Source organism: Sinocyclocheilus anshuiensis, unplaced genomic scaffold, assembly GCF_001515605.1.
Source record: "Sinocyclocheilus anshuiensis isolate Anshui unplaced genomic scaffold, SAMN03320099.WGS_v1.1 scaffold1756, whole genome shotgun sequence".
Taxonomy (NCBI): Eukaryota; Metazoa; Chordata; class Actinopteri; order Cypriniformes; family Cyprinidae; genus Sinocyclocheilus; species Sinocyclocheilus anshuiensis.
This window is the reverse complement of record NW_015558655.1, coordinates 58,438-68,416: the sequence shown is the minus strand read 5'-3', so window position 1 is coordinate 68,416 and position 9,979 is coordinate 58,438. Positions and strand designations below refer to the sequence as shown.

General features: G+C 37.6%; 1 protein-coding gene across 2 annotated transcripts in view; it reads left to right on the top strand.

The window, feature by feature from the left end:
- Positions 1-1,335: 1,335 nt before the first annotated feature.
- The window catches only part of LOC107681047 (SNW domain-containing protein 1-like), an 18,296-nt gene continuing 9,652 nt past the window's right edge, over positions 1,336-9,979 (top strand). The window contains exons 1-9 of one of the 2 annotated variants that reach the window (XM_016477189.1): positions 1,336-1,468; positions 2,034-2,187; positions 4,251-4,412; positions 4,512-4,607; positions 7,664-7,770; positions 8,226-8,330; positions 8,422-8,491; positions 8,655-8,720; positions 8,828-8,944. In XM_016477189.1, coding sequence (XP_016332675.1) covers positions 1,455-1,468; positions 2,034-2,187; positions 4,251-4,412; positions 4,512-4,607; positions 7,664-7,770; positions 8,226-8,330; positions 8,422-8,491; positions 8,655-8,720; positions 8,828-8,944 — 891 coding nt within the window. In that variant the 5' untranslated portion in view covers positions 1,336-1,454. Of the gene's footprint in view, positions 1,469-2,033; positions 2,188-4,250; positions 4,413-4,511; positions 4,608-7,663; positions 7,771-8,225; positions 8,331-8,421; positions 8,492-8,654; positions 8,721-8,827; positions 8,945-9,979 lie in introns of those variants that run through there. The other variant, XM_016477190.1, reaches the window with a different exon arrangement.

Below are 9,979 nucleotides of genomic sequence, written 5' to 3'. Positions count from 1 at the left end.
AATAAGAACAAAATATATTATACAAACAAGAGTACATAACCTTACAACAATACGTAGCATGTATCTAAATATGTTTCAATTTAGCCTAAAAGTAGATGAACATTGTAGAGGGGCATCTTCCACCATTCTACCATATCACATATCACTACATATTTTGTTGTGTTATAGCAATTACATATGATATAATATAATACGCCTATATAAATTCCGTACAATATATACTGTACTCTTTTGATGGAAATTTTTCCAGTGAAATTTCCTTCTCTTCTCCAAACATGGCAAGAATAATAGCACAGTAGGTGGTGATATGCGCAAAGATTGCAACTCGCCATAAAATTTAGCAAATGGCTGCAATATAACAAAGAGTGAAAAATTTAAGGGGGTCTGAATACTTTCCGTACCCACTGTATATCCTTCTCTCTACCAAATCTATGTTCACTCCACACTCAAGATCAGTAAGTGGCAGTAATGCACCTTTAAGTTGGTTTGCCAAAACCGCCAAAAAATATCAGAAGTAGTAGTAAGGGGTGTGTCTACTCATGATGTGGAGGAGTATAATAGCACAGTAGGTGGCGATATGTGAAGAATCTATGCAAAGATTGCAACTCGCCATAAAACCAAGAAGAAGAAGAAGAAGAAACATCGCGAGACTGTATTTCAGCTGCGTGACGTCAGAACCCACAGAAACAATTTCTGCAGCAAATCAATCTATACCGTTAATAAGAGGTAATGAAAAGAAAAAGAAAAGTGTACCGTGGTCGTCTGAAGAGTGCACAGTGGCAAGATGGTGCAGTATGGAGAAGAGGTAGGAATTTAGGAAATGTAGTTAAAGGAATACAAGAATCAATAAATGAAGTTGAAAGGTGGTCAGTAGATTGGGGATTGAAGTTTTCAGTATCAAAGACTCAATATATGGTTTTTACAAAGAAAAAGAAAAAGGAACAAATTACTCTGAAATTATATGAACAATTGTTAGAAAGAGTGACAGAGTTCAAATATCTTGGATTAATCTTTGATGAAAAATTAACTTGGAAGAGACATATTAAGAAAACTGAAAACAAATGCAAAGGTGTAATAAATTGCATGACTTCAATAGCTAAGTATGAATGGGGAGTAAGGAAAAGTGCACTGTTAAACATTTTTAGAGCTCACAGGATTAGACCACAGGATTTAGTGTTTGAGGATGAGGATCATGATGCTTCTGCCCATCTCAGAGGTTGAGGAGCACAGTGTGGAAGCTGGAGGAGCTGAACACGCTGCTGAAGCTTGGGCTCTGATCCTCTGGGGTGGGTGGGGCATTACAATTTTTTTTTATTTTATTTTTTTTCTCTTCCTTCAGTACAGATTCATCACCCATGTGCGCAAGATATACAATAGGTGGCGGTAATACTCCTAAGGAGTGAACGGCCATTGAACAAAAAGAAGAAGAAGAAGAACCCACAGAAACTGTGAATATGTCGCTGGCGAGGTAAGTAGCACTGAATCTTTTTTATGGGTTTTTGTTTCCACTTTTGCATTAAAGTTAAATATTAAGTGGTTTACGTGTTTTTATTTGGCCACATATGATTTTTGTTGTTCGTTTGCGTTCTTCATTAGCTGAGTTGTGTTATTTGACGCGCTGAGGCCTGCTGTGTTGTGCTCTGTATCACAGTGATGCTAAAAAGCTAATGCTACGTCAACAGCAAAAAAAAAAAAATTTGTTTTTTCCCTTAGATGAATATCAAATGCGTGATAAATATGTTTCATCCCTATCCATGCTCGTAAAATTCTTTATTAAAGGCTTAAAACATTTGTTACGTCTCCATTCGTTGAGGTAATAGGTAACGTTGCCTCTTGTAAGTTACGTTAAGGAGACGTTTGTTGTAACGTCAGCTTTGTAATTTCTCTCTGTTTGAAATCTTGTTCACATTTTGCACATCATACACCCATATACTAATGTGTATGTAAGTTTACAACAAATATATAGGGATCACCCGATGATTTAATATTTTCTGTTTTCCTCACATGCTTTTTTTTTTTCCCCCATCTTGTAGTTTTCTCCCTGCACCCACCCAACTGTCCCAGGACCAGCTGGAGGCAGAGGAGAGGTACCGTGTTCAGAGGTCCCAGTCCACTGCTTTGGTCTCCACCCGCAGAGAACCTCCTCCTTACGGTTTCAGAAAATCATGGGTCCCCCGGGCATTAGAGGTACTGCACAGGAGATATGTATATAATAAATATGAGACAAACATGCCATGTGCTGTCTGAATACTTGCTTCTGATTGGCTGGAAGGTGTGCATTCAAAACGTTGAATGCACAGGTAGTTCCAGTCAGTTTAATTACATTCTACATTTATTTCACACAGATCGCAAACACACAGAAGTTTGTTGTCAACACTGCCCTGTAATTTTTATCAATAAATTACTATCGCTACTCCTGTGTGAGCAACGAGTTGGTAACTAGTGTTGTTTTTGGCGGCCTGTTTTAATTTTAGTTTTAGTCTAGTCTTTGTGTGAAGCTGTCATTTTAGTTTTTATTAGGGCTTGAGGAAGTGACGTCGCCTGCGTCTGCGCAGTGCGACCTGATGCAGCCCCTGAAGTGAGACACAGGAAACAGAAATACTGCAAAATAATAATAATAACGTGACTAAACGAGACGAAATAACGTTATAACATTTCGTTTCGTCTCGTTTTGGTCAACGAAAATGAAGAGACATTTTAGCATAGTTTTTATTTTGTAAACCACATTTAGTCTCGTTTTTATTCGTCAACGATATTGCATTATACATTTAATTATAGTCATCGTCACATGACCAGCATTTTCGTCTCGTCTCGTTTTCGTCACATGGTAAAGGTTCGTTGACGACGATATTTAGTCATAATTTTCGTTGACGAAAGCAACACTATTGGTAACATCGTTATTTTTGAAGTATTTAAGCTTGCAGCTTCACTATTAGCAGAGAGGTTCTGCACAGATGCAAGTAATTCACACAGACAGTCTGATTCGTTTAGATTAATTTATATAAATGTAATCTTACTGCACTTCATCTTTGTGTCTGAGTTAAGGTGTGCAAAATTCTATATCTAGCTAACTAAAGTGACTGGTATTGTATTCGGCAGTTCTTTGCCTCCGTGTTGTGCATTCAAATGCACGCCTAGCTGTGAATTGTCCCTAATAAATACATTTTAAATGTGAGTGCAGTTTAAAAACTAAACTTGGACAAAACTGAGTGGAATAAACAATGTCCTCTTTGCATTCACACTATCCATGGCTTTTAGTTGTTGTGTTAAAGGGGTCATATGATGCGATTTCAATTTTTCCTTTCTCTTTGGAGTGTTACAAGCTCTTGGTGCATAAAGAAGATCTGTAAAGCTGCAAAGACTAAAGTCTCAAATCCAAAGAGATATTCTTTATAAAAGTTAAGAGTCAGCCACGCCCCCCTAAAACGGCTCATTCTAACACGCCCCCACATGTCTACGTCACTATCTGGGAAGATTTGCATAACGCCGCCCAAATGTTCACGCAAAGAAAGAAGGCGTAACTTTTATTCTCGCTGTAGTATTGTTGCCGCCGCCACCATGTCGTGAAGACGCTGTGTGCTTCGTTGTGAAAGCGAAACTACTTTGTTTGGCCTTCGAAAAGAGGACGATATCACTTCGTTATGCCTGGAGCTGATCCGTGCTGGTCGCTGAGGAAATACTTCAACTTCGCGCTGTGGATCGCCGGATCGGCTTTCACCGTGGACGAAGCGGAGTCCAGCCCGGGGTCGTCATATGGTAAGGGGCGTAACATTTCCTTCACACGCTTGAGGAATTCGGCCAATCACAACGCACTGGATAGCTGGCCAATCAGAGCACACATCGCTTTTTCAGGCCGATGAGCTTTGTAAAAATCGACGCGTTTCAGAAAGGCGGGGCATAGAGGAGAAATAATAATGTACAGTATGTGGAAAATAATGTTTTTTTTTAACCTTAAACCGCATAAACACATTTCATTACACCAAATACACAAAATAATGTTATTTTTAGCAGCATCATATGACCCCTTTAAGTTTCCTGTCCTGCTCATTTTTAAACATTAGAAACTAATAAATAATACAAGATAATTACTGAGACCATTGAAAACATAACACATGGCTGAATATTCACAGAAAAAAAAGCCATTGTGAAAAAACTTCTGGATTTGGCTGGTGGTAGGTGTTAGTTTCCTCCTCTGATGAAATCATACTGTAAATTGCTTTGCTAATCTTATGTTTGATATTGTTTTAAAGGACTTTGGAGATGGAGGAGCTTTTCCAGAGATCCATGTGGCCCAGTATCCTCTAGAAATGGGTAGGAAGAAAAGGACCTCCAATGCTCTAGCAGTGCAAGTGGATGCAGAGGGCAAGATCAAATATGATGCCATTGCTAGACAAGGTCAAAGCAAAGACAAGGTGCCTCATCATCTTGTGTTATTGAATTACTCATTTTTTCAGTGGCTCACAGGTGAAGAGGATGTGAGGTCATTCTTTTGTTTTTTTGTTTTTTTACAGGTCATATTCAGTAAATACACAGACATGCTTCCTAAGGAAGTGCTGAATGAAGATGATCCTGAGCTGCAGAAACCCGATGAAGAGGCTGTAAATGAGGTGAGGTCACCAAAGAACAAAAATATATTAAAATAGTGGTTTTCACTAGGGCTGGGACAATAAATCGATGTTTCGCGATTCGTGGATCGATTCTGAGATTTTCCGAATGCATCGTGATTCTCTCTCGAATCGATTCTTAGCTTAGTTTTTAACAGCTGATGGCCCTATTGGCTAGTATTTAACTGCACGCTCAAATGCTCACGAAGAAGTGCGCTTGAGCGTTCGGCTGAGTAATGTAAGTTGTTAAATGTACTTGCACATCGGCTTTTATGATGCGAGATTAATGTAAACACAGCCCACTGTGAACATCCTTGTAATTCGCTTCAACCTTTTCGAACTTTATGAATGATTATTTTAGGTTCAAATGGTGCGCGTGTAAGGAACTGAAAGCAAGCAGAATACGGCTATTTCTAAAGCACGCAGTGCCATCTGCTGTTAAAAACTAAGTTCAGAATCGATTCAAGAGAGAATCGCGATGCCTTCGGAAAATCTCAGATTCGATTTCTCGATTCACGATGCATCGATTTATTGTCCCAGCCCTAGTTTTCACTGCTTTTCAGCTGTGTCTGACAGCGCCTGGTCTAAAATCACTGTCTTTAATACAATGGGATTTTCTTGACTGGTACTGTTCTGCCGTGCAAAGGCGAAAGACCGTAACTTATTTTTTTTGGTCGAAAATGAGTTATTGATATTTTTGGGACATTCAAGACCTTTTTTTTGAGAAAAAATGGGTTGTCTTAACAGTAACTTCCAAAAGCCCAGGAGAAACTAAGGCAGAACACCGTATAACACCAGTTACCGCTCTTTGACTTTGTTGTGGAATGCTCAAATTGAGTTACGGTACTCTGCCTTTTGTTTAGCCATGCGTCAATATGAAGTTACTGTGCCAGGTTGGAGTTACGGTATTCTGCCTTTGTTTTACTGTCCATTAAAGTCTGCTGTGTTTACATTATGATGTAACCTGTGTACTTTCATAAATCTGTCACTGAAGCACTTATTAGACAAACGAATTAGATAGATCACGATCTACTAGGGATGTAACGATTCACTCAACTCACGATTCGATTCACGATTTTTTTTTTACAAAATGAGGTTTAAGACAAATTATAAATTAAATGTGTCTTTTTATTATTGCTTGGACAAAATTCTGCACGTTTCTTTGTGAAATTGAATTTTTTTTTAACAAAATGAGATTTAAGACAAATTATAAATTAAATGTGTCCTTTTATTAATGCTTGGACATAATTCTGCACGTTTCTTTGTGAAATTGAATAATATACTAATATAGCACTTGCATATTATTGCTCTTTTGTTGGTTTTGTCCTCATTTGTAATTCACTTTGGATAAAAGCATCTGCTAAATGACAAAATTTTAATATAAACTAAATTGAAAATTGACAAAACTAAATTGAAATTTTAAAACAAGCCCCAAATCAAATAAATAAGTAACACAAATAAAAGAAATCTCTTCATGTAAACAAAATAAGGCTTTGTCTGTTCTCTTTCCATTAAAAATTAGAGGCAACCACTACATTTTAATCATGATCCAAACATAACCAAAGACTTAAACTACTTCAGTCTGTGTGCATTGAATTTATTTAATACACGAGTTTCACAGTTTGAGTTGAATTACTGAAATAAATGAACTTTTCCACAACATTCTCATTTATTGAGATGCACCTATACATGCAACATGAGCAGTTTTTAATCTAAATTAGATTGTATAATTTTGAAATTTGAAGCAAAAACAGAATGATTTGACAGTTTTGTGAAAATATACGTAAAAAATATCTGCATGAAACGGAAACAGCAGACGAGCTGAACTAGATGCAGATTCACTCTCTGCCAGCAGGTGGCGCTTCAACCCTTTCCTTGGTTTCCGCTGCACTTATGAACTTTAATATGCATTATACAGAGGCAAGATGAAAAGAAAAAATACCATCTAAACTTTCCTAAAGACAGTAAGTTCCCCTCAGACATACATTCATATAAACTCCTACCCCTAAATGAATCGTGATTTGTTGAGCATCTCAACCGATTTGAATCGTCACATATTTAAATCGATTTTCAACTGGCTCGCGGTTAATCGTTACATCCCTACGATCTACCAAACTGCTCCATATAACTAAGCACTGTAAACAAGCAAAGATTATAGATAACTTGGCAGCAATAAGTAATCTTTAAAGTTTTTCTTTTTCTTCAATTATTCATTCAGTGCCAGCCTGTCAGTCAGGGGCTGCCCACTTCTGGTTGCACGCATGTGGACCCGAATGCCATTCAGTATAGTATGATCGCACATAAAATCACTAGTAACAGTTCGCAGTTAAATCCATATCCTACCTTTTCTTGTAACCTGATAAGATCCATGGCAATGAACGTCATCGAAGATGTTTCATCCACAAGCATTCTGAGCATTATTCCTACTTGCTGGCGTTCACATCAATCCACAAGTCGTTCTTTTAGGTCAGGCTATTTTCATTAATTCAATGTAAAAGCAATTAGGCTATGTCTTGCATGCATCCTTTTTACGTTAGTGATGTTTAAGTTTTTGTCTGGTTGTCAGAAAAACAATTACTACTGTCTTATTACTGTATGTTATAGCATATGTGATAGCCCATGATCACTATATTTTAATCCGGTGTTAATACTATGATTTTGTAAATGGTTATCAGCAACCATATATTGATAATGTGGAAGTTACTGCCTTTTGCCTTGGTGTGATTTCTCACTTTTTGCAGACAATGCAAAGTACAGTAACTTCAAAAATAGGGGTAAAAATCAAGTTTGAGCTCAAGTTGTAGATAATTTTCATTATTAAAACATCTAAGTGGCAGATTTCCAGTGTCCTACCTATAACTAATTTGGCTGGACAAATAAAAATCTTTAAAGTAATTTTTCAGTTTCACACTCTAGGGAGTTAAGGTTTTTTGCCTTTGTAGGGCAGTATTGTTGTTGTTTTAAATCGTTTTTAATAAAGCAATAATCCTCATGAATTTCTCATACTTATGAAGTCAAGCCAGCATGATACAACTGTCCTTTTTTTCCTGTTGCTGTAGCTTACAGAAAAGACCAGAGCAGCTCTGGAGAAACAGGTCTCGCAAAAAATTGCAGCCGCCATGCCTGTACGTGCTGCAGACAAACAGGCCCCAGCACAATATATCAGGTAAGAGCAGTTCCACTGACGAATGCTCTTAAATTTGGAGTATACATAAATGTGCTGGGATCACTAAAGTTAAACTATATTAACAGTATGATGTTCATTACCATAAGCAGATTATTTAAACTGGTTCCTTATTTCAAAAAAAAAAAAAAAGTGGAGCTTGTACGTGAATTACAAAACCAGTTTATTGTTTGAGCTTTAAAGTTGTCTAAATCATCATTTATGATTTGGGAATAGTGGCCCCCTTGTGCTTCCATTTAATACACTGAAAGGGAAGTCAGTTATTTTCTAAGGTAATTCACATTATGCCACAGATACTGTCGACTGAGCTTGTATCGAACCTGGAATATTTCTTTAAAGTCAGTCTGAGATTTTCTGTGCAGTTGTCTTTGCATTGCAAGATGTTGACAGCATTTTGTATTTGAGTATAATATTTATTTATTTTTTTTTTTTTTAAGGTACACGCCTTCACAGCAAGGACTCGCATTTAACTCTGGAGCAAAACAGAGAGTCATCCGTATGGTGGAAATGCAGAAGGATCCAATGGAACCTCCACGATTCAAGTATGTCACCTTAATCTGAGATTTAAGTGAGAGTGAGCGTGATCTGTGTGGGGAAACTCACAAGAAACACAGTGTTTGTGTTTTCTAACAGAATCAATAAGAAAATTCCCCGTGGACCTCCATCCCCTCCTGCTCCAGTCATGCACTCTCCAAGCAGAAAGGTAGGAGTTTGGCTTCCGACAACTATTGATCTCAACATCGATAGGCATCGGCTTTGCTTACACTCAGAATCCACAGAAACCTGTCTGGAGGAACTATTTCTGAGAACATCTCAACTAACCTCAAAGACAACTGTTTTTTTTTTTGTTTTTTTTGTTTTTTAAGATGACAGTGAAAGAACAGCAGGAGTGGAAGATTCCACCTTGTATTTCCAACTGGAAGAACGCTAAGGTATCGCTGAGCCTCCATCAATTATTCATCTTTTTATTGTTGGTTAAAAATATTGACAATGAGTACAACTGTGTTGCTTTCTCACATCTCTCATTGTTGCTTCTCAGGGTTATACCATTCCACTAGACAAGCGTTTGGCTGCTGACGGACGAGGACTTCAAACTGTCCACATCAATGAGAACTTTGCCAAGCTGGCTGAGGCTTTGTACATTGCAGACAGAAAGGTAGACCATATTCCCTTAACACTGAATCCCACACTAAGTTTACTGACTTTTAGGAAGTTAAGAAATCTTCAGGAATCTGTCAATGTTACAGAACAGGCCAAAATGATGTCTCAAGAGTCAAGAGGCATTTATTTATCATTTGCATAGTTAACACTTTGGCTATAAGTTTGGTAGGGATGATGGTGTTAAATGCAGAGCTGTAATCAACAAACAGCATCCGCACATAGGTGTCTCTTCCCTCCAAGTGTTCCAGGGCAGAGTGTATGGCCATTGCAATGGCGTCATCAGTGGATCTGTTTGAGCGGTAAGCAATGTCTGGTAGAGGTCGACCGATTGATCGGTTTTGCCGATTAATCGGCACCGATAGTTGATTGCTGGAACTATCGGCTATGGGCAAACATCCATACTGATAGTTTTTCCGGGTTGTGTCCGTTGCTAAAGCACCTGCTTGTCATGCATCCGACAGAAATCCTGCCGATCCACAGAGCGTCACTCTCATAGTTTTCCATTAAATTACATTTTTGTCCTTAAATATGTACATTTTTGACATATTTGTCCCAGATCGTTGTTCGTATGTATAATGACTTCACCCTAGGCTGGAAGATTGTGTATTGTGCATTTTTCAGCAAAACGTTTGTCTTTCTGTGGCTCTAATTAAGCCTGTATGCTTCATATAGAGAGCTACAGGACAGATCGCGCTTTCTTTTTCCGTTTTGCTCCAAATTTCAAACTCATCAACGCCACTGTTCATTTCTGTAGTGAACCTTTGCCTGTTTGGTGATTAAATAAACTGTTCTGAACAGCTGCTTGAACTGAACACAATGTGTCCGGTGTGTGACACCTGCAAGTTATATGAAATAACACTTTACAATTTGTAAGATTACATTTGTAACACTAACTAAGGTTACCAATACCAATACATTTTTAAATTGAAAAGTTGCATCTGTTCACATTAGTGAACTATGAACTAACTTTGATCAATTTATATTACATATTAATATTTTCATTCTATTAATAAAGCATGTTTTTTTTTTT